This window comes from Phocoena phocoena, chromosome 8, assembly GCF_963924675.1.
Source record: "Phocoena phocoena chromosome 8, mPhoPho1.1, whole genome shotgun sequence".
In the NCBI taxonomy this organism is placed as follows: Eukaryota; Metazoa; Chordata; class Mammalia; order Artiodactyla; family Phocoenidae; genus Phocoena; species Phocoena phocoena.
The window spans coordinates 105,741,017-105,768,658 of NC_089226.1; the positions used below are offsets into that span (position 1 = coordinate 105,741,017).

Below are 27,642 nucleotides of genomic sequence, written 5' to 3' on the forward strand. Positions count from 1 at the left end.
TACATCAGAGGGCTGTCCCCGCCTCCTCCCGAACCCGGGGGGCGGGGACATTGCGCCTGCGCAGTGGAGCTCGGCGCTCGCGTCCTGTGCTTGTGTGAGGTTCGGGTGGCCGGCTGTGACCCCATGGCAGACCCCCGGGAGGAATCGGAGCCCCTTCTGAGCCGGACCCGCGGCGGCAGTGCCCGCCGTATGCCGGCGGGCGTACCCTCCTGTCACAGCGTCCAAGTCGGCCCTGGTGAGCCGCGGCCTGGGGAGGGGCCGGGCCGCGCAGGGGTGGCGCGTGGGGGTCCCGCCGGCCCGCGCCGCGTCACTGCTGTCCCTGCGGGCGCGCCCCGCTCTCCCGGCCGGGGTCCGAGCGGGCCCGGGCGGCGCGGCGCGCCAGGGAGCCGCCTTCCCGAGGGCGGGGCGGCTGCGCCGTGCGGACCCCGGCCCCGGCCAGGGCGCGGGCTTCAGCCCGATTCTGCGGGGTCGCGCCCTGCCTCCGACCGGTCGGGCTGAGACGCCTCGCCCAGCCCAGGGGCAGCCAGCCCCCTGCAGCCCCCTCGGAGCGCCCGGGGCCTCGTGCTTTCCGTGGATCACCTTGGTGATTCCTAGGAGGAAGCACTTCCGTTTTCCCCAGTTCTTACGGGGGAAAGTGAGGCACAGAGAGGGGCGTTCCCCTACCCAAGGTCACACAGCCAGGAAGTGGCCGAGGTGGGATTCGAACCCAGCTGGGAGTGAATTGTGAGGCTCCTCCTTCAGCGTCGGCTTGGGGCAGGCCTCCCCAGACCGGGGCGGCTTCCTTACTTCCTTTTCTGCAGCTCTATCCTCCTCTTCCTGTTTACCCGCAGAGAGATTGCTGAAACCCAAGGAGGGCGGGGAGGGTGAAATCCTTCTGTCCCTGGCCGACCCCAAGGGCACTGGGTGCTGGGTTAGGGATGGAAGGGCCTCAGCCTCGTTTTGCAGAGGGGGAAACTGAGGCCCAGAGAGTGTCCAGGACCTGTCCAAGAACATAGACCTGGGATCTGTCTCAGCCGCTGCAGGCACCCACACTGGGTGCTCCTTCCAGGCCACCTTCTGTCTCTGGGCTCACTTTCCTCCTCTGTTGGGGAGGGGTCCGCAGTGTGTGCCTGTCCTGGGATTATTGGGGCGGGTCCCTGGCAGGAGATGGAAAACATGCCCACCTGCCCATCTCAGAGGCTGTCCTGGGAAAGCTCTCCGTCCAGTCCGTGCAAGACCTCCCGGGACCCTGGACATGGTGGCATTCTGGGGATGCAGCCTTTGCGCCGGGAGGCCACTTCCCGGCTGTGTGACCTTGGCAGGTTGCCTAACCTTTCTGAGTCTCAATAAAAGGGGGGTGGTCGGGGCGTTGTGAGGATTCAGAGAGAGTCCAGGTGCCCGGCCAGGTGGCAGAGCTGGTGCACGTCAGTGCTGATGGCCATTCTGGGCGGAGAACCCTGATCACTGCAGGTCCAGCCCCGGGAGAGTGCATGGAGGACAGGTGAGACCCACCCTAGGGACAGGAGCCGGGGCAGGCAGTGTGGCTGGTGAAGGGGGACCCTGGGGCCGGCTTTTTGTCCCGACGCCGTGGCCTTGGTGGGGGCTTCTGAGAACATGGACAGGACACTCTGTGTTCTGGATTTCCCTGGTCAGGCTGTCCAGCCAGGCTCTGCAGACCCTCATTCAGTTTCTGCCCAGCTCCCGTGCGGGGCTCCTGGATGGGGTCCTGAGCTCAGGGTCCACCTGTCTGCAGCTGGACTCTCCTACCGACAAGGGTGGGGGAGGGCTGCTGCTGGGTGCTCCGTGGACCCCAGTGGGCCCGGTGGTCAGGTCCAGACCCAGCCCCACCTCATGGGCCGTGACCACAGGGTGGGGATAGTCATTTTCTCTTCCTGTTCCTGGTCAGGGAATTACCCTCTTACTGGTTATGGAAAAGTCAGAGGACAAGGGGTCACTGTGCCATAGAAGGGGCTTTGAGAATAACAGTAATAGCAAATGCTTATGAAGAGCTTACCGTGCATAGCACTTTAGCTACAGTAACCCATTCCGCCTGCCCATCAGTCCTGTTGTGTAGGGCCCGCAGGAACTGAGGCACAGAGAGGGTCAGGGGCTTGTCCAGGGTCACAGAGGCAGCTAGTCAGGACCCCACCCAGGTAGTGGGGAGTGGGCAGGGGCTGGAGCCAGAGCGGGAGTCGGGTTTATTCTGGGATGTTGGGGAGGGCAGGCTTGGGGCGGGGGGACCAGTGCAGGGCTGAGGTGTTCGAGCCCCCATGTCCTCTGTGCTCCGACATTCTACAGTGGTTGGGGGGGGGGGCGCTGACAGCTGATCGCCACCTGAGGCAATGAGTCCCTAGATGCCAAGCTGGGGGACAGTGTTCCTGTAGGGCCGACAGCCTGGGAGGCTTTGGAGAGCTTGGCCTTGGCGGAGCCACGTTCAGGGTGAGTGGTGCGGAGGGCACAGGGTGGAGGAAGCAGCAGGGGAGGAGGCGGGCAGGCGGGCGGGGTGTGCCTCAGAGCTGCCGGGCTGGGGGTGGAGTGTGGACTTTCTCCTGGAGCAGTGGGGACCCACGGAAAGCTGTGGTTGCCATCTGAGGGTTTGTGACAGGATCCCTCCGGCCACCGCAGGATGGGGAAGGGAGGCTGGTGTCGGGGCCGCAGAGCGGTGGGGGATGGCTTTCCTGAGGTTTGTGCCTTGAGGGCCGGGTGGCCAGAGGGAGCCCCTTCCACTGCACCCAGTCCTGGTCCTGGAGCGAGCTCTGGGGGCCCTGGCTGCCTGTCTCTGCTTATCCAGGAGGCTTGTCTCGTTGGATCTCTCCAGGCTGAGTCCCATTCTCACCCGGGGATTTGGTGACGTGGGGCCTCTTGCGGCCCCTCAGACCACCCTGCCCTCCCAGGCTGTTCACTCAGTCGATCAGTGGGACTTGTGGGCTGCTGTGTGCCGAGCCCCACGCCGTCCTGGGCTCTGTGGGTACAGCAGGGAACAAAACAGGGTGCCTTCACATCACAGCGTTCCCGGGCGCTTCCAGGGGAAGCAGGCAGTCGCCACCCGCAGAGCCTCCGTGGGAGAACTTTCCGGCCCCTCGCGTGAGCACGGAGGTCGCCCACGGGAGGCATCTGCGGCCCAGACGGTGGAGGGTGCTGTTTCTGGGTGACACAGCAAGGTGATGGCGGAGACAGGACAGAGTCCAGCCTCCTGTCTCTGTCCAGGGTCCCCCACGTCCCCGGTGGGCACAGGCCCTGAGGACAGCGGCAGCTGCGTCCCTGGGGTCGGCAGGCAGGGGCCTGGAGCCCTGCCCAGGTGCCCGGCCTCCCCCGCCTCTGGCCTCGACATCTCTGCATCTCTCGGTACTGGTTAAGGGTGGTTTGGGCAGCTGCTGGGCTCAAGGGCAGATGTGAAAGTAGAATCTTCAACAGAAATGGGGACAGGCCTGTTCACCTCGTTTCCAAGCCCGGATCTGGGAGCTGCTGGGGGCTGTGTGCCGGCTCTGCCCACCCTGGGGCCTGGGCCGCGCCCTCTCCGGGGCCTCTCTGGGGGGTCCTTTGTCCTGTGAGCTGCGGCTCCTCATGCCTTTCTTGGCCCTTTACATCAGGCTTCTGTGCAAAGCTGCCCACCACGCGGTGGGCAGAACCCTAGGCCAAGGTGACACACCAGAGGTTTGAGCCATGTGACTTGTCCTGAAGGCCCCTCCTAGTCAGGAACCCGCACCACCCCAGCCTCCCTGGCCCCGAGGACCCCAGTCCCTGGTTGGTGAAGGTTCCTTCGCCTCCCACCCTCGGGGTGTCTTGGTTGCGGTCGCCTGGCCCCGTGCCTGTGCCTGTGACACAAGCAGGGCCACGATGGCCTCAGAAGGTCCTTCTTAGTGCCGAGTATTTGATGGAGGGTCACGCAGTGCCTCAAGCTTCTAGATATCATCTTCCTGTGTGAGTGTTAAATCTGTGATCTTGTTTGGTGAGGGGGTAGGCCGGTAGCGCTGCCCCATCTTACAGTCACGTAAGCTGGGGTGCAGCGTCCTGACAAAGGTCACCTGGAGTCTGGTGCTGGGACGGGGCAGAAGGGTGACTGTGAGCACGTTCTGTGTGCCGGGCCGGCCCTGGGGGGTCCTGCGCTTGCATTGGGGGCCGAGCTGTGTGGCTGTTAACACCCCCATTTGACAGGGGGAGATGGGCACAGTGAGCTTAAGCCCACGGCCCTCAGCCTTTGAGCCAGTAGGTGCGGAGCCGGGGTCTGAGCCCCCTGAGCCTGGTTCCGACCCACTGGCTGCTTTGTGCCCTCTGCCACTCCACCCCAGGAGGTGGGAACCGTGGGAGCTGCTGTTCCTCTGGGCCCGGAGCCCGTGCTCAGACCCTGCCCCACCTGGGGCCCAGCCCTTGGGGGTCCTGCCCTGTGGGTGTGCACACACGCTGCTGGGCAAGAGGCATCTGTTCCAGAGCCTTGGAAAGGATGCAGCTGGGTTCTTGCCTTGCTCTTGGTGGCCCTGTAGTGGACGAGCGCCTCCCGAGGCCCCTCCCCACCCTACGTGTCCCCTCTGCCCGCAGGTGCCGTGGCCAGGCGGGATCTGTGTTTGGACCAGGCTGTGGTGTTCATCGAAGACGCCATCCAGGTGGGCAGTGCCTGCTCCCGGCGGCTTGTCCCCGGGGCTCGTGGGGACTGCACGATGGCTGCCCCACTGGCCCCTTCACTCCTGCCATCCTGGGGCCAGGGCTGCGGTTGCTGGGCCGTGTGGTCATTGTGGCTGCGATGACTGGGCTTTGGGGCATGGTCCCCTCGAGTCCCCCTTAAGGAGACATGTGCTGGGTGCTCTTCTGTGTCCCTCGTCCCTCATTTCACTGATTCACCACCTGCCGAGGGCCTGTCGTGTGCTGCCCTGATCTCGGTCCCGTGAAAGATGCCCAAAGGTGGCAAGACCTTCCCCTGCCTGCAGACGACACACAGGCTTAATTAGGGAAAGAGACTGTAGAAGCCACCAGTGCCCCGCTTGGGGGATGAGGCTGGGGGCGTCCTGCATGGTGACACAGCTGAGGTGGGGTGGGGTCAGCCTTGCACAGAGGAGGGGAGAGCCTCACAGACAGGGCACAGCTGTGCATCCAGCCAGCAAGTGTCCGTCCACCTACCGGCCCTGGGGAAACCTTGCAGCTTGGGAGGGTCTGACCCTGCTGGGTCCCGACGAGCCCCTCGTCCCTGTACTGAGTGGAGGTGGACCCTGCGATCCCCAGCCTGTGTCCCCACCTCGGGCCTGTCGTGGGTGAGAGGGGTGCCCTGCACGGGGCTGGCTGTGCCGTGTGGCACGGAGGGAACCCTCACGTGCCCCGCATGACCTTCACTTCCAGTATCGCTCCATCAACCACCGCGTGGACGCCAGGTCTCTGTGGCTGTACCGACGGTACTACTCCAGCACGAGCCAGTGGTGAGAGCGCATGCACGCTCCGCGGGGCTCCCGCAGCCGGGCCTGGGGAGAGGGCTGGTCTCCGGGGGGCAGGCAGGCTCCCCTCCCCGCCATCTCCCCTCCTTATCAGAGCAGAGCCCGGCCCCTCTGTGGTGAGGGTTCCTTTCCAGAACCTTCCGGCCAGCCACGGCAATTGAGTTGTGCGCCGATACGTGTTATCTGACCACACACACGAGTGGCCACGGAGCAGGAAGTGTGGGCTCCGGCCTTTGGACCCTTCCCGGCGTCCCGCCTGCTCCTCTGCTTCTTTGGCCCCGGAGTGTGGCTGGTTCTTTTGCCTTTTGACCAGTTTCGGTCCCTTTTCCAGGACTCTGAGCTTCACCATTTTCTTGATCCTGGCTTTGGCTTTTATCGAGACCCCCTCGTCACTCACCAGCACCTCTGACGTGCGCTACCGCCCGGCCCCCTGGGAGCCGCCCTGCGGCCTGACCGAGGGCGTCGAGGCACTCTGCTTGCTGGTCTTCGCGGCCGATGTCTCCGTGAAGGTGAGGGGGCTGCACAGGTGCTGAGGTTGGGACCCGCGCCCTCCCGGCCCGGCTGCTGCTTCCTGGGTTTACTTTCCGCGCTCCTGGAGCAAGCTGCCTGTCCCACTGTGCGCCACGGAGCAGAGGCCTAGGCTGCCTCCTGGACGGCTCTCCCCCCTCCCAGACCACAGATGGGGGACAGCCGAGCCATCGGGGGCGCACAGCCTTGCGGGACCCCGGGAAAGAGTGGCCGAGGGTCCGGCAGTGCCTCTGTGGGGAGGGACCCCCGCTGAACAAGAGGGGACCGGGCGTCTCTCCATGGCCTACGCTCCCGCCCTGACAGAGGAGAAGCCCGGAGGGGAAGGGCTGCCGTCCCACGCCCCGCCGTGTGCAACTCTGGCTTCCTGACGCAGGTCCTTCTAGAAGCTGGAGGTGGGCCCCGCCTTGCTTGCGTGAGCAGAGCTGTGTCAGGGCTTCAGAGCTGTAGTGACTTCCCATTGAGACGCAGGGTGTACCACTGGCCACGCCTTCTGTCACTTCCGACAAACAACAGCGATTCTTCCGCTGCTCCCGCCCCGGCCCACGTGCACGTCCACACCCTGCCTGCAGGGCACCCCCTCATGGGGAGGGACGTGGGTGGGCGTTGATGCGTGTGTGTGTGTGTGTGTGTGTGTGTGTGTGTGTGTGACTGAGGGCCCAAGCAGCTTCTTATTTCTTCCTTTTTAGCCTATAATGTGCTTAGGAGGTCTGGGGGCTTTTAAACTGGAACTGAGACTGGGTAGAAGTTCTCATCAGCCTGTTTGGAATGGTTGGTCCATTTGGGAAGTCTCGAAAGGTGAGAGAGAGCACGTGTTTTATCTGCAAGCTGTGACCTCCGGCGGGAGTCAGTGATGGGAAAGGGCAGTTAGGTGTGCCGAACAGGTGACGAACTCCCGCCTTCCCAAGGCACGTTCCCTGCGCATCTGGTCAGATTCCTAGGCGTTTCCGGAACGATTCCTAGGCACAAGCTACAGTGGTGGTTGGGTAGGCAGGACAGGCAGGGACCCCGCTACCCGTGAGGACACGGGTGCAGCCGGTCGGTGCGGAGCCCGGGGTCACGGGCTGCCCGGGGTCACCCGCAGGCTGGGCGAGGACCGTGGCCCTTCTGACCGTGGCTCAGCTTCCTGCTGTGAGTCCCGCGGGGACCGTGCTGCTCGCCGAGGCTGCCTAGCGCCCGCGTGCATTACAGGCCTCAGATTGACTGCCCGGCGGGGTCTGTGTGGCCACCCCCCGGCTCAGCCGCGTCCCTCTTGCAGAGCTACCTGGTCGGGTGGGCCCAGTTTCGGAAGAACCCCTGGCTGCTGGCCTACCTCGTGGTGCTGCTCGTGTCTCTCGTGGACTGGACCGTGTCGCTGAGCCTCATTTGTCAGGAGGTAGGTGGCGAGGCGACTCTGAGGGGGGCGGCGGGGAGCTCTGGGGGTTGGGGGGACGCAGCTGCCCAGGGGAACGGTGGGCGGGAGTCCCGAGGCCCTGCATCCATCTGGCCCACCTGCCCGGCTCTGCCTGCCCTCCAGAGCACGTCAGTCACCCACGGGCCAGGGAGCTTTGTCCTCATCTTGGAGATGAAGACACTGAGGCCTGGGGGAGGCGCAGGGCCCTGGGGGCGAGTTCCGGGGTTCCTGCCCTGCCTCAGCCGAGCTGGCAGCCCCCAGCCTTGCTGACGACAGCATCTTTGTTCCCCCGAACGCCCAGAAGCATCGCCCTGTGATTTGATAGAGCAGAGCTGGGGGCCATCCTGAGCCATCAGGGCTGGTTGGGGAAGCACCCATCAGGTGCTTTAGTCAAGAGAATTTAACATCGGGCCTCAGACGGGGGATGAGTGAGCAAGAAATCGAGAAGGGGGCGCGGCGAGCACAGACCTGCAGGCGGCAACCGCCCTGGCCCCCTAACCTGGGGCTAGGGGAGGAAAGGAAGGAGATTGGGGTTATGGAACCTGGAAGCTCAGGGGAGGGGCTCCGAGGGCTGGGACCCTGCCCGCTGGGGACGGGGTGCTGGCTCCTCCAGGAGGCGCGACCACGATGCTGATTCTGGGGGTGCCGGAGGAGGGGGATACTGGACGCCCTGGGTGCTGCCGGCGGGACAATTAAGGTGACGGGAGACAGCGGGTCCCCAGCCCGTGCCTTCCGCCTCCTTCCCGCTAGGCAGGGGCGGCCGATGAAGGAGAGGTGTCAGTGGCGGGTCCTGGCCCAGCTCACAGCAGGGCTGCAGGGCGGTGGATGGCGCAGTGCCCCCTGCAGCCCCCGTGCCTCCGCCGTGGCCCTGTGGGAGCGCCCCAGCACATGCTTCTCCCCGAGAAGGTGCTGCCATCTTCGTACCAAGGAGGAGGCCCTCACCCGCCCCCAGAAAGCGGACAGACACCAGCCTAACCACCGCCGGCCCTACTTCTGAGTGACCGTCTCATGTCACCTGAGCACTTGTCACCTTAAGGCTGGATTGTGAACCTCAGCACACCAAGGGGCCTTGCGTGAGATTAGGAAGAGGAGGGGGAAAGGGGCCACTGCTGGATACGAACTTGTGTCTGTGTAACTGGCCACGAAGACCCGCAGGCCTTGTGCGGTTAGTGGCCCAGGAGCCCAGCTGCCCCCCGCCCCAGCCCCACATGCCTTGGGTCTCCTTGTACAGGGACCCAGACTTTCCTTCCCGAGGGGCCTGGGTCCTCGGTGATCCTGGCTTCTTATTACTGGAGTTTGGTGATAATTTTTCATGTTGGACGCAGACCTCCCTGCCCCTCTGGGCAGCAACATCCCAATCTGTCCTTGGTAATCGGAGCTTTTTTGCCCGCACTGGCCCCCAACCCTCTTTTCATGAACAGTTGTGGTCCAGCCCAGTGGGCCCAGCGTGCGTCCCTGGTAGAAGCATCTCGGGAGCGGATGCTTCCGGACCAGCAGGGCCCGGGATTGTGGGGTGGGGAGTGGTGTCGCTGCTCCCATTTTGTCCTAGTGCTCAGAGCCTCTGCTGGTTTTCCCACCCCACGAAGGGCTGTCCCCCTCACCCCGCCCCCCGGCCCCACCTCAGGGCCACCAGGCCCTCCCACAGGCCAGCTGCTTCGGGGTAGGGCCATGGTAAGGCCGGTGGGAGCTGTGGGCTGTGCCCGGGTTGGATGCAGCATTGGTCCTGAGGCTCAGACAGTGGTCCAGGGAGAGGCATGGAGGGCAGGGCAGGCAGAGCCCATAACCCCCACCTGCATGTCCGCTGAGGACAGCTGAGGGCCTTGCTTGGGGAGGGGCTGGTGGGTCCCCGCGGGGGCCGACTGGGGGCCGGCTCTGGGCTCTGCTTCTGGCAGGGTGGGCCCCCAGTAGTGGCCTGGGTGGGGGGGGTCCATGTGGTTGGCCCCGGGCGTCACCCCCGTCCCTGCTCTGTGGCCACTTTGCCTGGGGCCTGTGGAGATCGGTGCGGGGTGGCCAGGGGAGAGGCTGAGGACGTCCACAGACGTGTCACCTGTCCAGAAAGCCTCCTCCTGCTGCCTCATGGTGGGGGCACTCTCTGCCCACCCACACGTGTCCTCTCGGACGGTCTCATCCCCAGACGCCCAGGCTGTTCTTTCCATGGCCCTGACCCCCTGGCAGTCATTACCTTTCTGGTCCGTACAGGGTGGACCCCGCCCTCTGTAAAGCTCCCCCTGTGGGCCCGTCGCTAGGGGACTTTCCCGTGGAGGTTGTAACACCACACGCCGTCCACTTCTGGCTGGGACTGGCCCATCACCCAGAGCCGTCTGCACACCAGGCCCAGGGTGCTTCTCCGTGGCCAGCTGCTGGGCTTCAAGAGCTCCCCCGGCCTTGGGCCTGCAGGAGGACCGGGGCCTCTGACCTCCAGTCTGGTCTTCCCTGTCCTTTTGCACCTGATGGAGTCCTGCTTCCCCAGCCTTGTGGCTGGAGGGCCAGGTCACATGGTCTACTGGTCAGCTGATAGGCTGTACTCATGACTGCCATGGCTGTTTCTCATAAGAGACTAGTTCTCTGCGGATTAGTTGGTAGCTTCTTTCTAAAGGCTCAGAGGCCTAGGCTGTGATTCTCAGTGTGATTTAAGCCTCGCCAGGGGCTTAGCTGGCACTGGGCTGGCTCTCCTTGCAGGCAGGTCACGTGGGAACGTCTTCCCACCCTTCACATGTGTTCCCTGCATCCGTGGCAGTGATGTGGCCCCAGCCATCGGGAAGGCCCTCGGTGGGTTGGGTTGGGCGGGGTGATTGCCTCTGGAAGAAGCCGTGCTCTGGTCTGTGTCTGACTACAGGCGAGGGCCCAGCACCCGGGGAGTGGATGCGGCTGGATCTCTAGCTCCTGCTCAGCCTGGGGGACGGGCTAAAAGACTCCCGATATGGGCCCCGAGACTGGAGCTTTCGCCCAGGGGTAGCGAGCGGGTCGTGGGTGAGCTGGGGCCCTGGTCCCTCAGCCTGGGAGTGGGGCAGACCCCTGAGCCTCGCCCGTTCACCGCTGTTTCCTTCTCCCTTCTCAGTACTGTCGGCAGCCGGGGCCCCTTCTGAGGGCGAGTGCAGCCTGGGGAGGCCGAGTGAGTCCTTGGGATGCTCACGCTGCAGACATTCTGAGGGCCTACTGTGCGCTGCTGCTGGCGGGGCCTCGTTCTGTTGTGAGAGGGGCTGACGGTACCAGGAAGCACCAGATGTGTGCGGGGGCGGGGGGATATCGAGGCGAGTGGCGAGAAGGAAGGTCGCCCATGCAGCGCTGGGGGTGGCACTGACGGCCAGACGGAAGGGCCCGGTGCGAGCAGCCCGCTGAGCGGGTGGGGGGGGGGCGGGGATGGCAGTGCCGAGTGCGGCGGCCAGTGGGCCAGTGGGACGGGGAGGGGTGGGTGCCCTGGGCCTCCAGGCAGCCCCGGAGGGCTGGGCCGGGAGGCGACTCTTATCAGCCTCTCGTTTCTGAGACAAGACCTCCATTAGGACGCGTCTGGAGTTGAGAGCTTGGGTTGGAGATTGAATGTGTTGTGACCCTTAAAATCGCAAGGACGGACATGTTCCCTGAGGCGTGAGGCCAGAGGGCGGGGAGGAGGGGGCGCAGGGCGTCCAGCACATGGTCGGGCATAGAGAAGGCGGCCGGGGTGCAGGGCGGGGCAGCTGCCAATCCTGGCAGGAGGATGGGAGGTGACCTTGGGCTCAGAGGCCTGGCGGTCACCGCAGGTGGGTCCCCTGCCCTTGGACAGGAGGACAGATTGGCTGGGGTGGGAGCGGGAAACGGGTGAACAAAGGGGCAAGTGTCGTTTTGGTTGCAAGTGGCAGGTTGTGGAAACACGTGGTGTTTGTGTCCACGTGGGGGAGGGAGGAAGGGCCCCTGAGGGGAGCCTCTGAGGGGCCGGGGTCCTGAGCACAGGAGGAGGGCTGTTTGACTGTGACAGGAGGGAGGAGAGGAAGGAGTGTGTGTGTGTGTGTTCACGTGTGTGTGTGAGTGGAGGTGTGGGGTTCCCGTTCGGTTTCTGTGCACCTGTGCTGGAGGCTGAGGCCTGGAGCCGAGCAGAGGGGCTGGGGGCTGCGGAGAGGAGGCCTGAGGAGCCCCCAGAGGGCAGGACAGCCAGTTTCACAGACACCTGCAGGGCGCCCGGCCGCGGCCAGAGTAGGAGCTGGGTGCCGGAGAGGCACGCTGGTCGCCCCCCTTCCCCGGTGCTGGCAGGTCTGGGGGCTGGGGTTCCGAGCTGGGCCCCGGGAGGGAGCGGGAAGGGTGTTGAGCCTGTGGGGTCAAGGCCGGGCACGCTGGGAGCCCGCAGACAGCCGGGGCCGGGGCCGTCCTTGTGCAGAGCATCGGGCCTCTGGGCCCGCGTGCCGTCTGCCAGCCCGCAGTGGCTGTGCTCAGGGTCCCGGGTCCTGGTCTCTTCCAGCCCGTGCGGGTGCGCCGGCTTCTGCGCCCCTTCTTCCTGATGCAGAACTCCTCCATGATGAAGAAGACGCTCAAGTGCATCAGGTGGTCACTGCCAGAGATGGCCAGGTGGGCTCTGGTGTCAGGTGGGCTGGCAGAGTGGGGCGGGGGCTCCCCTCCCTTGATCTGGGGAGGCCGGTGGGTGGGCGTCTGGGGGTCTCTGTCTCACACTCAGGGCAGCCCCCTAAATGACCTTGCTTTGAGCCCCACCCCCCCGCTCCATCCTGCGGGCACTTCCCACCTTGGCTCTGACCCCTCCCCTCCCCGCCATCCCCCACCCCACCCCCATGACTCACATGGACGACCCTTCCCCGTCCGGCCCGGGTTAATGGAAGTGGCCTTTCCCCTCTTAGAGTCCGGGGGTCCTGGGACACTGCCTCTCCCGGGCCCCTGGGACACACCCTGGGCGGGAGGGCGGCAGGTCTGGGGCGGAGCAGGGACCTGGCCCAGGGCCTCGGCTGCGGGGAGGCCCCTGCGCGGCCAGGTCAGCTGTCCCGGAGCCCGCGCGCCCGGCGCTGAGTGCCGCTTTCGCTGCAGCATTGGGCTGCTGCTGGCCGCCCACCTGTGCCTCTTCACCATGTTGGGAATGCTGCTCTTCCCCGGCGAGAAGGTACCGTGCTCTCTGCTCCCTGCCCTGTTCCCAGCCGCGCAGGCTCCCTGCGGGGTGACGGACAGCGCCGCCCCTAGTTAATCCGCCAGGTCGTTCTCCGGCAGGCAGAGATGGGGACCAGGTTAGGCTGCCCGCCCACCTCGCCACCAGGAGGTCAGCAGGTCCCCCCCCCGCCCCCCCAGCGTCTCCAGGGCGTCTGGCTCCTCGGCTCTGCCTGGTCGCCTCTTCATCCCCTTCCCAAGCCCCCCCCTCTCCTGGGCCGGTTGCTTGGCCAGGGCTGTACCTCACTTAGATGGAGGCCCCTCAGACTAGCCATCAGGATGGCCCCTCTCACCGCCCCTGCCCGCCTCTCCAGAGGGCACCTCCCACCACTTCCTCCCCTCCCCGCGTGGGCCCCCTCCCTCCCAGCGCCTCACTGCTTCCCAGCCCCCGGCAGCTTGTTGCTGTGCGGAGGTGTCACCCGTGGGGCCTGCCTTGCATCTGCCGTCCCGTGTTCTTTCCTCGTGTCCCGGCCGGGGTCACCGTCCTCCTCAGGGCGGGGCTGTCGTGCGCCTCTGTTCTGGGATCCTGCCCGGTGCTTGGCCAGGGCTGGTCTGCAGTGAGTTCGTGGCAACACTTGGGGGTTGTGGCCATGCTGCCCGTGAGGGAAGACGAAGACCATCCCTCAGACCCCCGGGGAGGAGTTACGCTTCGCGTGTGTGTGTGTGTGTGTGTGTGTGTGCGTGTGTGCGTCTCTGTATATCTCTGTGGGTGCTATGTGTGTGTGTGTGCGTGTCTGGGTGTCGGGGGCACCTAGGCTGTGAGGTGTGGGACTGGCTAACAGACTCTCAGGCCCCGCGTGTCTGTCCAGTGACCCTGCTGTTCGCGGAGCCCAGGACAGGGCGGGTGGGTGCACTGGGCGCGGGGTGCTGGGGTGGGCCTCTGACCTGGGAACGCTGAGGGTTCCAGGGTGTCTGCTAGAGGGCTGGCCCTTGGGCGGCAGCCGGGAAAGCGGCTTTGCAAGGCTCCCCAAGTGATCAGGTGGTTTTGTATGTCTGGGCGCCACGCCTTCCACCCACACTGGGTGGAAGGCACACGGCACGGCGTGTGGAGAGTCTGGCTGAGAGCCGGCTGGCTGGCCCCCGTGTGGGCCCTCTCTGTGTCTAGGCTGTGATGCTCTCTGCCAGGCTGGCCGAGAGCTGTTCACCCGCTGCAGTGGCTGGTGTCCGTGTGGGTGTGTGGCATCCCCGGACGCTGGCCCTCGGGCCCGGAGGTCCTGCGTTAGGTCCTGTCCGGCCTCAGGCTCGGAGCCCACTGGGAGGCGATGGGGAGGTGCGGGTCTGGGGCTGCTGGGCCTCGGTGGGTGGTCCTGGCTTGCTGGGTCCCGGGCCTGGGCTTTGGTGGCCTAAGGCCCGGACGGCACCTCAGCGCTGCCACGTCCGTTCCACAGGACGACAGGCGGGACAGGCAGCGGCTGACCTACTTCCGCAACCTGCCCGAGGCTCTGACCTCCCTCCTGGTGTTGCTCACCACCGCCAACAACCCTGATGGTGCGTGACCGGGAGGGTGGGGCCGGGCTGGGGGCCCTGTTGGGTGGGGGCGGGGTGGGGGGCAGAGTCAGCGCTGAGCCCGAGAGCCCAGCTCAGGGGGTGGGAGCCCCTAAGGCCTTTTTGTGGAGAGCTGGGGAACCCAAGTGTGATGCTGGAGCCTCCCACCCTTTCCTTCTTGATTTTCTTTTTCTCTTTTTCTAGTTTCCCTTCTCTCTCCGACTTTTTCCCTTTTTCTTTCCTTTTCTACCCAATTTTCTTTCTCTGTTCCGTTCTCCTCTTCCCCTTGTTGTCTGTGTCCTGAGAAGCTAGAGGTGGACGGTGTTCTTTGTGTGGTGATGGATCAAGCTGTGCTCAGCGGGGCCCTTGGTGGTCTCCTCTTGGCGGCCCAGCCGTGGGGTGAGGCTTGGCCGCACCGTGTGTCAGAAGCCCTGGGGTCTCCGGTGGCTGTGACGCTCACCGTGTCAGGGTTGCTGTTGGGGCCTCTGTTCGCTTGGGCTGGGGATGTGGCCAGGATGGGGTGGTCACGGTCCGCTGGGGCCCAGCTGTGGCCTGGCCGCCCTGGCTGAGGCCTTTCATCGTGGGCTCGGATGGTCACTGACCATAGAGACCCTCCCAGGAGGGTAGCCACTGGCTTTCATACCTGGGGAGAGCTGCGCTCGGGACCCTGAGCACCATCCCCACATGTCCTGTGAGTCCTCGAGTCACCCAAGGGAGAGCTGAACTTTCAGTCTGGGAGGCATGGTCATGGGGAAGCCTAGAGGATGAGCATCCTTGAAAGGTAGTGAGTTCCCTGTCCCTGTGGGTGTGCAAGCAGAGGCGTGAGGAGCAGAGTTGGACAAGAAGACCTCCCAGCTCTCCTAACACAGGGCCCTCCTTTCTGTTGAGAAGGCAGTGGTGTGAGGCAACGAAGGGAATCAGACTGGACACTGGATCTGTGGGTGTGTTTTATTTCCTTTAATTTCTTTCAGTGATGATTCCTGCCTATTCCAAGAACCGGCTCTACGCCATCTTTTTCATAGCCTTCACCCTGATAGGTGAGTCTGGGCAGGTCTGCAAGGTCACATGGGGCAGACGAGATCCCGAAAACTCGGGGCTGGGTGTACTCCCCAGACCCCGCAACTTCACCTCAGTGGACCCCCTGACCCTGTGACCGCACCTTGGCGGGACCTCCCCAGTCCTGTAACTTCATCTCTCTGTGGCCCGTCCGTGGTTTTCATTCTGTGACCACCGATGACTTGTCCTCCCTCAGTGCCCCTGCTGGGCAGGCCAGGTGGCGCCCCGATCCGCAGACGAGGCCCCCAGGCCCCAGGCCCTGTCTCTGCCCATCTGGGCCTTTCTCGCTGCTCACCTTCTTGCTATGCCCGTGTCGACCCTCTGGGCCCCCAGCGCTGGTGATCCTTCCAGACTCTGCCCCTGCCCGTGTGCTCCCCACTCACCATGGCCTTTTCCTCTCCAAGGGAGCTTGTTTCTGATGAACCTGCTGACGGCCATCATCTACAATCAGTTCCGGGGCTACCTGATGGTGAGCTGAGCTGCCCACCCTGCCCGGCTGTGAGGGGAGCTGTCCCTGGAGGCCTGGAGGGAAGCTGACCAGCGGGGGGCCGGGGGGACAGGGTCCGCAGTGGCCTCAGCACTGCCCCGGCTCCCTCTTGTGGGTGAGGGGGACTGGGCCCATCCTCCCTCCCTGCCCCCCAGGAGGTGCTGTCCCCAGCGCCACCCTGGGGTCCCTCCCCTGCCCTGCCTCCTCTAGAGGGAGCTGCAGTCTTCTTGCAGTGACTCCCAAACCCACCTTGCAGGGGGGCCAGGGACCCCAAATCTGCCGAGAAGAAACGCATACCTTAGTGAATTACACAGCGAGTGGCTATCGGCAGGACCAGCCCTTGTTGTCGGGGATTGTCCCCCTGATGCCCACGGGGCAAGGAGGTGCTCCCCAGGCTGCCGGTGGGCAGGGGCTGCCCGGGGACAAGGGGCTGGGCGGCTGGGGAGAGGGCCGAGCCGAGCCCCTCAGAGCCGTACCCTTTGCAGAAGTCTCTGCAGACCTCACTGTTGCGGAGGCGCCTGGGCATCCGGGCTGCCTACAAGGTCCTCTCGTCCATGACGGCAGAGGGAGAAGCCCACCCCGAGGGGTGAGTGTGAGGCTCCAGCCCTCTTCCCCTGGGGCTGCCCTGGGGGGAGGTGTTCACGGGGGGGGGGGTGTTTCCTGAGCACCCACTCTGTGCTGAGCTCCCTGCTGGCAGCAGGTTGTAAGGCTCCTTTGGGATCACGAAGACGTCCCTGGGCTCCAGGGTTTCTTTCCATGGTCCTTGCGTCTGAGTTAACTCGTGTGTCCTCGTGACCCACTGGAGATCCCTGGCTGGTGAGGGGCCGTGTGCTCTGACCTGCCCCCCTCCAGGGGCACCCTTCCCACACCCTGGTGCTGTGATTCGTGTCACACATCGGGACACACATCGACTCTGCCGCCTGGCTTGGAGGCCGTGTCACTGGGGAAGCTTCAGTGCCCCCTGCTCGTTAGCCATGGGGCCTGTCGGATTGCACCCCTTTCCCAGCTTCAGCTGCTCCTCTCTAAGGTGGAAGATGAGGTCTCGGGGTTTTGGACACAGGAGGACCATGAGGCACTCCTTCTTGGAGGCCCTGTCATCGCCCAGGGCTGCTCAGGCCAGAGGTTGGGACGCCCAAGGGTGCTGAGCTGGCTGGGCTCACGGTGGGGCGTTTTCCCCACAGAGTCGGGGTGAAGCCCCAGGACTTCCTGCAGGTGCTTCAGAAAGTCCAGCTGGACAGTGACCACAAACAGGCCATCACGGAGGTACCGGTCCCCCCGCCCCTCGCCTTCCCCTGCCAGTGCCTCTGGGCTCTGGGCGTTAAGTGGGTGTCATTTCGGATCAGCCGGGCTGGCCCAGTCCGGGTGGGGCCGGGGGCAGCTCCCCCCTCCTGCCCTCAGCCCAGCTGCTCCGTTGACCTGTGCTTTCCTGCTTTGCAGAAGCTGCATTCCCGCAGTGGGGACCTGCTGTCAGCTGACGAGTTTCAGAAGCTCTTCGATGAGTTTGACAAAAGGGTGATTAAAGAGGTAACGGGCCAGACTGGAGTCACCTGCCCAGTGCCAGGGCCACCCGGGGTTAGGGGGAAGTCCTCGGTGTCTGTTGGCATTGATCATCGGGGTCACGCTTAGTGACCGTCGCCAGGACTCGCCTTCCCAGGGATTCTGGTCCTTAGGATAATACGTGGGAACAGAGATGGTGTGGCTCTTGGGGAGATTTTGTTGACCTCATGAAATTCACAGACCACAGGGACTGTTGTCTTGACCCAGAGGAACTTTCCAAACAGTTTTCTCCGTCTCCGTGATAAGACTTTTATCCTCTTCCCATGTGTCCTAACCTGCGAGGTTCCTGAGTTTGTCTAAAACCTTTGTTTGTTGTCCTTGACACTGAGTTTTAAAGTTACCAAATGGGCCTCAGCATCCAGCTCAGTGCTGTGTCCATAAGACCCTGGACCGCCTGCATTTTACGTAGCAGGTTTCTGGGAGGCGGGGGCGCGGGGTGGGGTAGGTGAGGGGGGTGGCAGAGGTGCTGAGAGACAGCCAAGCTGTTCACAGGCAGACCGTGGGAGCAGTGGAGGGGGCTGCCACTGCAGCCACTTGGCCTTGAGAGGGCCAAGCCGGACTCGAACGGGGATTGGAGTGAAGAGGTGGAAACAGACAGCTCCTGCTGATCGGACTCCTAGCAGCTCCGTGTCACCGTTGAGTCAGTCAGCTCAGCTTCTGTAACAAATACCACAGCCTGGAGGTGCTTAAGTAACACGGCTTATTATCTCCCAGTCCCAGAGGCTAGAAGTCTGAGATCCTGGCGTGGGCAGGGCTGGGTCCTCCTGAGGCCTCTGTCCCTGGTGTGTAGACAGCCGTCTTCTCCCTGTGTCCTCACAGGGTCGTCCCTCTGTGTGTGTCTCTGTCCCGGTCTCTTCCTCTTATAAGTACCCCAGTCACGTTGGACTAGGGCCCCACCCCAGTGACCTTATTTCCCCCTAATTTCCTCTTAGGAGACCCTGACTCCAAATACAGTCACATCTGAGGTTCTGGGGGTCAGGATGTCAAACTACAATTTTGGGGGATACATCTTAGCCCACAACAAAGGTCAGCTTCTCCAGGTCTTGTGGTCAGCCTCTGTGGCCTCAGGCCCCGGTCAGAGGTGGTTTCCCTAAGAACATGTTTTCCTGAGGTCTTTACAGGTCACCTGGAGGCAGGCCCTGCTAGGCCTGGAGCTCTGGGCGGTGCGTACGTGGCATGTCTGTTGTCAGCAGCATCCTCATTGTGGCACCCTCGGGACATGGGAGTTGGTAGTAGGGACACACAGGCGGACACTTTGTATGTTAGTGCATGTCGCACCTCTCTTGGGAAGAGGCTAGGCAACAGTGTCTGCTTCCAGGTGACTCGAAGGAAATAGTAAGTATGTGCCATCAGATGCAGATTTTGCAGAAACTGTGACACTGGGTCCTCAAATGATAGAAGATCAGGAAGCACCTTTCTAGATGATGCCCCTCATCCTGGGGCAGGAGGTTTGCTGGGCCCAGGACGCAGCTCTCGGCAGCTGTCATGCGATCCAGCCCTTTTCCGGGTTCAGGCTGACCTGGGCAGGAAGACATCTGGGAAGGTGGGCTCCTTTCTCAGGGTTCGCTCGGTGGGGTCCACTGGGCCAGCCAGGCTCTCCCTGGGCACTTGCCTGCTGGCCTGTAGGATGCTGCTGGGTCCGGGTCTTCCAAAACCGACTCTCCCTTCCTCTTCTGGCATCAGGATCTGATGGTATCAAAAAGGAGGTGCTGTGGTTGTGACTGGCAGAGCAGGGCACATGCTGGGCACAGACTCAGGGATGGTCTAACATGCAGGCCACGCCCCTGCCCTAACCACGCCCCTGCTCTGGCCACGCCTTTCCTAGTGTGGTCCATGCGATGTTCTCTCTTCTCACAACTCCCTGGGTCTAAAGTCCAGAATTGTGATTTGAGGTGGGAGTTTGGGTCCTAGAGGTTTGGGGAGCTGTGGTGTTCTTGCCTTGGTTTTATGACAGCCTCTTACAGGGGGGCAGGCAGGTGCTTCACGGATTGTTAGCGTGTGGGGGCTGGTTCCAGGTGCCCTGGCAGCCTGTGAATTTGGAATCGCTGCTGGAGAGAGGCATGCTGCAGGCAGGCTGATACCAGGAAAACGTGAGCCTTCCACGAGAGCCCTCCCGTGTGTGGTCAACCCCTGTCCATCAGCCTAGCCTCCAGTACTGGTCGGTTCTTGCTAACTGGTTGTAGAGAAGGCACTGTGCCAGCTTCCGAAAGTCTGTTTTTCTTTTAATAAGAAGCTTTTTGGGTTAAAAGCATAGCAGTCATTCATTATAGGTAGTAGAGAAAAATAGAAAACCCCACCCAGCTGTCCCCCTTCCCAGAGACAACCACTGAAATCATTTCAAGGTCTGTTATTTCTTGATAACAAGGTAATCTATGAGTCCATACTTCTTGTAACCATTTAAACATCATGGAAAATGCTGGTCTCTCTCTTGGCCAATATATCAGTCTGGGTCCAAGCAGGAGACAGAAACCACACAGTGGGTTTAGCAGGGCAAGTTTAACATTAAGAAGTGTCAACTGTGATGATAGAGTAACTGTAAGATACGAGGAAACTCTGCGGTACCTGAGGGGTGAGGGAGATGCCTGAGGAAGAGTCGAGTTGGGAGGGGGCGTCTTCCCCAAGGCCAGGGTTCACACTCCCTTGGAGAAGTTGTGGTCCAGCCCACAGGGTGACAGAGACGTTTGCCGGTTTGCCCGGCCTGGAGCTGGTCTGCAGTCACTGGGCAGGCAGGAAGCCACCCTCTGGGGTGCAGCAGGGAATAGGCACCTAGTTCTCTCTGTACCCACACCGTGCTAGTGTGGGCAGGTGCCCCTGGGCACCAGTTCCCACGCGGAGGACTGTGGGAAGATTGGGAGCGTTCACTGGGTAAGGCTGTGGCTGTTTGTCACCGAGGGACCGTGCGTCTGAGTGTGGGGCTGGGTCAGATCTCCATGGGTGTCCTCATGCCACTTGAGATGTGGCTGTCGTGACAGAGAAGCTGAGTGTTTCATTTGATGGGATTTAAATTTAAATCAAGCGGCCACGTGCAGTGAGCGGCCCCTGCGTGGGACAGCGCAGGCGCGGTCCATCTCATGCTGCGGTGACCGCCCTGCGTCTCTGCCCTGGCTCTGTGGGGTGCCGAGCATGGGAGTGCTGGGTCTGACGGGTGTCTTCCCGTTAGTATTTGTTGCCTAATTGCCTGCTTTTGAGTTCCACTCCAGCCTGGTCACAGTGTGTGAGGTCCCTTCGTTCTGTGCTGAGTTTTCATAGTTATTAGCTTGTAATTTATACATGTATTTCCACATGGCGCTTTGCATACATTTAAGACGACTGTGTGATAGTCTGTCACGGGTTACTTACAGCATCAGTGGCCGTCTGGGTTATTTCCACCCTCTCTTGGTGTTAGAAAGACTGTGATGAACATCTTTGCGCATAAAACCGTTACTGTGTTTGAGACGATTTCCTTAGGCTGGAGAGCCTGGGATAGGAAGTAAGGTAGGAAGAGGTCAAGTCCCAGGATAAGGGGGTACAGGCATCGTTGGGCCCCTGTGGCCATGGCCACCTCCGGCATGTTTCTGAGCGTGTGTGTCCCCCCAGCACCCGCCGCGGCCCGAGTACCGGTCTCCGTTTCTGCAGAGTGCCCAGTTCCTCTTCGGCCACCACTACTTTGACTACCTGGGCAACCTCATGGCCTTTGGAAACCTCGTGACCATCTGTGTGAGTGAGGATTTGCCCTGGCGTCTCCCACCCCCTAGATCTCTCACTTGCCCTTCCTCCTGGCTTCGGGGCTGAGTTGCCGTCCGCTCTGGCTCCATAGGTGTTCCTGGTGTTGGATGCACATGTGATGCCCAAGGACCGTGACGACTTCGTGCTGGGGGTGAGCTTTCCAGCTGTGCGGGGTGCTGGGGAGTTAGCGGGGTAGAGGGCACAGCCTCCCCACCTGGGGCCCCAGGTCCCTGGGAAGCTGGGCTGTCCTAGTGCATCACAGGGATGGCCCAGGGGTTGGGGTGCCGGCCATGGGAGGGCAGCCGGGAGCCCGTGCAGAGCCCCGGGTGAACCGGCATGCGGGCCGGACAGCGGAGGGAGAGTTGTATAGAGAGAATTCCTTTCCTAACATTCTGAGGTCTTGTCAAACACCTTAGGAACTTAAAAACAATTTTTCCGTTTTGGATTTTAAGCAAAAAGCTGTACATGCCGCCCCCGCCCCCATAATGCCAGACCTTCACAAAGCATGTATTTTAAAGTTTATTTTAATGAAAAATATTATGAATGATATTAAGTTGATGAAAACCATTGAATGTTCTCTAATTATATAAGAAAAGCTTGATTTGTCCAATTAAAAAGTGACACATCAGGTCATGTATGTTAAACATAGAGTTAAACTTACGGCATCAAAACTGAGGAAATGGCTTCTTGGCCTGCTGTTTGAAATTCCTCTATTTTACACTTAAAATCAAGTTTTCTACTTTCCTAATTTTTTTTTTTTCCTGGATTCGACAGGAATTGTTCGGTCTCCTCTGTGTGAATAACGTATTGCAGAGGTGGCTGGTTTTTATTCCTGACAAATGTCCAGTTGGATATAGCTGACCTGTATTTCATCTTTTTTAACAATAGTTTTGTTTTGTTTTGTTTTTGCGGTATGTGGGCCTCTCACTGTTGTGGCCTCTCCCGTCGCGGAGCACAGGCTCCGGACGCGTAGGCTCAGCGGCCATGGCTCACGGGCCCAGCCGCTCCACGGCATGTGGGATCCTCCCGGACCGGGGCACGAACCCGTGTCCCCTGCGTCGGCAGGCGGACTCTCAACCGCTGCGCCACCAGGGAAGCCCCAACTATAGTTTTTTTTAAGCACTTGAGTCAGCTTGATTGCCTGTGAGAGGCTTCTGGTCAGATCAATGCCACGTAGGGTTCTTGAGGTGACTGCAGAATTCCATCATTTTATGCCCCTGGATAACTGCTCATAATGTTTATTCTTCTGCCTTTAACGGTGATCTCTGTGTAGGTGTGAATGAGACAGCATTGGCTAAGAATATAGAATTTAGACTGGACACCGGACAAGGTGACCGCAGTGCTCAGATGACCCCATGCCCCCCGTCACCCCGCCGTGACGTAGCCCCCTTTAAGGGAAGAGCTACTTGATACTTTACTTACTGGCTTCAAAAAAGACAGTGACCCCATAGCCTGAGACCAGCTTTGATGGTGAGGCCTCCTAAACACATCCCCCAGCGACTGGGAGGATGCTGCTGGGAGCCAGGAGGTTCCGTTAGGGAAGGACACTGCCCGGTGTCCCCAGGAGATTGGACCAGAGGGGCCAGGTTGGAGGCAGAGACCCCCGAGGAGGTGTGGGTGACCCAGGCCCTGCCAGCATAGAAATGACGTGGGGTTGGGAGACACTGGGCCTGGGGGGTTGAGGGCCTGTCGGATGGTGGGGGGAGTCTGGGTCGGGGGATGCAGACGTGCGAATTGTTGTTGAAGCCGTGCACGGGGTGCAGGTCACCCCAGGAGAGGCTATGGGTCAAGAAGGGGGCTCTGAAGATGCCCGTGTCTGGGGCTGCGGAGGCGTCGGGAAGAGCAGCCCAGGGGGGCCGAGGAGAGGGTCACGTGGCTCCGGCAGGGGCAGGGCTGTCTGCTTCCCGGCCAGCCCCCCTGTGCAGTAGGGCGGGATCCAAGGGGCTCTGTGGCGTCCAAGCCGCGTGGATCCCTCCTGGGCCCCATTGCGGTGGGGGGCGGGGCAGCGCGCAGGGGCGGCACCGGGACTGAACGCCGGGTCCCGCTTCTCCCTTTTCAGATTCTCAACTGTGTCTTCATCCTGTACTACCTGCTGGAGATGCTGCTCAAGGTGTTTGCTCTGGGCCTGCGGGGGTACCTGGTCTCCTCCAGCAATGTGTTCGACGGGCTACTCACCGCCGTCCTGCTGGTAAGTCCTGCCGGTAAAGTCTGAGACGGGCCGAGGTGCGCTCTCGGGTGGGCGGTGAGCGCTCGGCGTCTGGCTGGGCCCGGGGGCCGCGGGCACCGGGGCTCCCGCCTCCGGTGACACAGGGGCTGGCCTCCCCCGGATGAGCTGCTTGGCGGGCGGCTGCAGGAGGCTGGTTTCTGCTGCATCTGCGCATCGTGGGTGGAGGTGTGCAGCGGTGGCAGGCTGCCTCTCCTGACCCCTGAGGGAGGCCCGGAGGGAACCCGCAGTCCCCGCTGGCCAGTGGGGCCTCGACGTTGGTGAGGGAGGGGCAGGGGTTCTCGGGCACCGCGGGTCTCGGGTCTCGGGACACCTTCCCCAGGGCCTGGGGGAGCGAGGGGCCACGCCCGGTGTGCGTGTCACAGCAGCGATATTGGCGTGACACGTATTCGTATTTGATGGATTCCAGCCGTGGGCCCCTGGGAGCAGGAGGGAGACAGCTGACCGAGTAGCTTCTCCCGTGCCCGGGACTCAGCCGGCCCTTCCCGAGCCCTGCCCTTCGTGTGTAGCCCGACGCCTGAGGCCAGGTGTCTTTCTCAGCGGCAGGATGTCCCCACGTGGCACCCACCGTGGGGATAGGACCCCCTGGTCCTGATTTCTCCCCGGAACCCCCTTTGGGGACAGCGTGTTAGAGCTGCCAGTGGGCCTTTGCCGTAGCGAGCTTCTTTTCTTTTGTGATTAAAGGTTTTGGAGATCTCAACTCTGGCTGTGTACCGCTTCCCACACCCGGGCTGGTATGTGACTGTGGAGGACCCAGGGAGGCCTGGCTAGCGCCCCGGGGAAGGGTGTGCGCCCGGCTTCCGGCCGCTGGCCCGGGCAGCTCTAGAGCCAAACACCCGACTGTCGGGGGGAGCGGCCGCGGCTCCTGCCCTGCTGAGGCCTATGGGGACAGGCCCCTTCTCATCGTAGCCGCCTTCAGAAGGGTAGCGTTCCCAGAGCCGGGATGGGAAGCTGTGGAGGTGCCGCTTGCAGTGCCCTGGCTCAGCGCCCCCTGACCCCCACCCCAGGATGGGACACGGGACCCAGGTGTGCTGGGGGCCAGAAGCAGGGAGGACCTGGGGGCACTGGAATCGGGCTGGGGCCCTCCTCTGGTTGGAGGCCCTGTGACCCGGGGTTGTCACCTCCCACTCTGGGTGTCAGTTCACCTCCCTGTAGATGGCAGGGATGGCCCGGGGCTCGCTGAACTCACGCTGCCACCAGTTCTAGCCGCGCAGAGCGATGGACATCTGGCCAGGGGTCCCAGGGCGCCTCGTGGTGTGGCTTGTGGCAGCCTTGGGGTCTCTCTGCCCAGAGTACAGCCGCCAACAAGCACACGTGCCGACCTTGGGCCCTCGGGCAGCCCTGGTGTCTTGGTCCCTCTGCTGGGCTGCTTCCGTCTCAGTGGAGCAGCTGGGAGTTGCCCGAGATGGGGGTGGGGCCCCGGGAAGGGTCTGTGTCGGGAAGACGGGGGCCGTGCGGTCCTCAGTGGGGACCTGTGCCCTGGGAGCAGTGGGGCTGCTGTACCGCCCGGCACCTTGGGGCCGGCTCACCTTGTTTCTCAAGTGCACTAAAACCCGCACTGGGGAGGCGGGGTGAGCTGGGGTCGGGGGGTAACATCTTGGGTGAGAATGGGTTTAAATTTAAATAGAAATGAGAGGCCAGTAAGGCCATGAGAGACACCAAGGGGACGGGGTCAGGGCTCGGGATGGCTCAGAGGTTAGGGAACGGGGTCAGAGGATAGGGGATGGGTCGGGGCCCCACCTCTCCCAGCTCTGCTGGGACCTGAGCTGGGCGTCCGGAACCTCAGTGTTCTCCCGTGTAGGACGGGGGTTGGGTAGCCCTGCGGCACTGCGGCGGGCTGTGCCCTGGAAGGTGTTGCCGTGACCGCCCTGGGGCTGCAGGCGTGGGCGGCTCAGGTCCTGCCCTCCTGTCACGATGGAGCTTTTCCGGTTGGCGTTGGCTACGGGGCGCATTCCCGGCACTTCTGTGGCTCTCTCTGAGTCCCTGCGTCTCTGTCTCTGGACCACGTGTCTCCCGTCTGCCCCTCGCTGGCCTCCCGGCCTCCTCCAGCCCGTCTCCATGTGTCTCCGCAGGAAGCCGGAGGCGCTGGGCCTGCTGTCGCTGTGGGATGTGACTCGGCTGGTGAACGTGCTCATAGCCTTCCGTTTCTTGCGCGTCATTCCCAGCATGGAGGTACCGCCCCCGCCTGCGCACGCCGTGGCCTTGCCCTGGGAGTGGGTGTGCCAGGCGGGCAGGGACCGGGCCGTGCACTGTCCACCCTGCCCACCTGCCCCCGCCACCTGGGGCCCTTCGGGCCGCGGCCCCGCCCTGCACTGCGGCTGGGCCATGCCGGTGGCGGTTGGAAGTGTGAGTGTCCAGCCCTGCTTTGTGGGTGAGGACAGCGAGGGGGTGCAGGCGGGACCCGTGTCGGCCAGTTGCAGGCGTGGCCTCATGCTCCTTGGGGTCCCTGACCTTTGCAAGGAACTGGTGTGCTCCCAGGCCTCCCGCGTTTCTGAAAGGCCTTCGGCACGGGCCGCTGGTGGCTACTGGTGCTCGTTTCCAGGACCCCCAGAGCAGGAGTGGGGCGGCCTGTGACCGTCTCTGAGCCTCGGTTTCTCTTAATGTTCCCACCCGGAGTAACACCCACCTTGAGGGGAGGGGAGGGGAGGCGGCAGTCGGGTGCTCAGGCCCAGCTCCCGCCTGGCATGGAGGCTCCCGTCTGCTTTCCTAAGCACTTTTCAGGAGAAAAGAAACCAAGGACATCTGACCCGTTTCTAAGTGTCCAGGTCCTTCCCCTGTCCACGTCTGTCCTTCCTACCAAGCTGTGCTCCTGGCCTGTCAGGGGAGTGACCTGTCACCCAGGGGTATTTCCCATCTGAAGGTGGCTCGGGGGTCCTGGGTGCAGAGGGGGGCTGCTGCCCTGAGGCCTTCATACACACACACACACACACACACACACACACACACCTGTGCACATAGTGTATGCGGGCATGTAATCACACACACAGCCCCACAAGCACACATACAGTTACACACACACACACGTAATCACACATCCACACAACCACACGCGTCATCTCACAGGTACACGTGCACACAGCGACGTGTGTGTGGAAGCACACGTTGTACACACACGTGCATGTAATCACACAAACTACAGCGCACACAATATACGCGTATACAAGCGCGACTGTATATACACACACACATGCGTGATCACCTGTACACACGTGCCCACATGCATGTACATACGTGCACACACGTACAGCATGGTCCCGCCTGCTACCATCCAGCGCTGTGTTCTCCTAACTTACCAGGTGGGGTAACCAGGCTGCTTGGAAAGCCCTTCTCCGGGGCTCGGGGTAGCCTGTAGCCAGGGTTCCTGATGGGGTCTCTGAGGCCCCATCTCAAACCCTATCACCCGGGGCTGACTGGCCATCTCCAGGTCGGCATTTCTTAGGAGCCTCCAGACCAGGGACGAGCTGACCCAGCCTTAGTGGGTTGGTGGGCAGTGTGGGCCGAGGCCCTGCGCACCATGGCTTCACCGAGGGTCTTGGACTTAGACCCATCTGAGGCTGGGTGGGTGGAGGTATCTGCAGGGAAGGGGGTATATGCATCTGGGTGGGTGGGTATATACAAGTGTGAGTGTGTATGGGTGGGCACAGAGGTGTGAGCGTGTGTGTGCACAGGTATAGGTATACAGGTGTGTATGGGGGCCTGTGGGTGTGTACAGGTGCGTGTACAGGTGAGGTGTGTATGGGTAGCTGTGGGGTGTGTGTACAGGTGTGGGTATACAGGTGTGTATGGGGCCTGTGGGTGTGTGTACAGGTATGTGTACAGGTGAGGCATGTATGGGTGGCCGTGGGTGTTTGTACAGGTGTGTGTGTGAGGCCTTGGGTGTGTGTGTACAGGTGTGTATGGGGGCTGTGGGTGTGTTCAGGTGTGCGTACAGGTGAGGTGTGTCTGGATGCCTGAGGGGTTTGTGTACAGGTGTGTGGGTTGGGAAGTCACCAGTCTCCTCTTTCTAGGTCAGCGTTGGGTGGTGGGCGGGTTGGTGTCACCTCAGTGGGACCAGGAGGAACTTGGGTCTGTGCTTTTTCCCCGTCTCAGCTGATGGCTGTGGTGGCTAGTACCATCCTGGACCTGATCAGAAACATGCGGGCTTTCGGCGGGATCCTGGCGGTGAGTCTAGCTGCCTGCGCTGGCCCCTCGGGGGAGCGGAGCTGGACTGTTGGATGGGGAGCCAGGGCACAACAGGAGGCTGGTGGCCTTCGGAAGGAGGGTCCCTGTGTTAGGGGAGCGGGTGACCAGGGCCCAGGAAGTACAGGGTGGGGCAGGAAGCCAGAGAGAGGAGCTCAGGGCTGGTCTGGCTGGAGGCGCTGCCTGACCGCACCCCTTCCCGAGCGGGAGATCCCCTTGGTCACTTCTGAATCCCTCCTGTGTCCTGGGCCAGGGGCCACACTGAGAAGATGAAGGACGTAAGAGGCACCAGGGACCCCTCAGGGCCCACAGAGCCCCCGGTGGGGTTTGGTCAACCATCCTTGCTCAGAGGGATTTGGGGAACTCACAGTCACTTTTGCTGAGAGAGCCGTGATGTCCCCCCGCCACCCCTGGGGTCAGCCCTTCCCCTGCCGCCGCTGTTGACTCTACCCTGTGGCCCAGGCGGGGCAGGGCCCGGTGAGCAGGGGCCCTGGGTGCTGCTACAGGCATGAGG

General features: G+C 62.5%; 1 protein-coding gene across 1 annotated transcript in view; it reads left to right on the forward strand.

The window, feature by feature from the left end:
- The first annotated feature begins 123 nt into the window (after positions 1 to 123).
- The window catches only part of TPCN2 (two pore segment channel 2), a 30,507-nt gene continuing 2,988 nt past the window's right edge, over positions 124 to 27,642 (forward strand). The window contains exons 1-20 of the mRNA XM_065882084.1: positions 124 to 235; positions 4,516 to 4,580; positions 5,308 to 5,384; positions 5,731 to 5,908; positions 7,183 to 7,299; positions 11,747 to 11,853; positions 12,322 to 12,394; positions 12,553 to 12,555; positions 13,824 to 13,923; positions 14,892 to 14,957; positions 15,381 to 15,445; positions 15,949 to 16,049; positions 16,645 to 16,726; positions 16,901 to 16,987; positions 20,597 to 20,716; positions 20,817 to 20,876; positions 22,785 to 22,913; positions 23,634 to 23,683; positions 25,022 to 25,121; positions 27,039 to 27,110. Coding sequence (XP_065738156.1) covers positions 124 to 235; positions 4,516 to 4,580; positions 5,308 to 5,384; positions 5,731 to 5,908; positions 7,183 to 7,299; positions 11,747 to 11,853; positions 12,322 to 12,394; positions 12,553 to 12,555; positions 13,824 to 13,923; positions 14,892 to 14,957; positions 15,381 to 15,445; positions 15,949 to 16,049; positions 16,645 to 16,726; positions 16,901 to 16,987; positions 20,597 to 20,716; positions 20,817 to 20,876; positions 22,785 to 22,913; positions 23,634 to 23,683; positions 25,022 to 25,121; positions 27,039 to 27,110 — 1,764 coding nt within the window. The remainder of the gene's footprint in view (positions 236 to 4,515; positions 4,581 to 5,307; positions 5,385 to 5,730; positions 5,909 to 7,182; positions 7,300 to 11,746; positions 11,854 to 12,321; positions 12,395 to 12,552; positions 12,556 to 13,823; positions 13,924 to 14,891; positions 14,958 to 15,380; positions 15,446 to 15,948; positions 16,050 to 16,644; positions 16,727 to 16,900; positions 16,988 to 20,596; positions 20,717 to 20,816; positions 20,877 to 22,784; positions 22,914 to 23,633; positions 23,684 to 25,021; positions 25,122 to 27,038; positions 27,111 to 27,642) is intronic.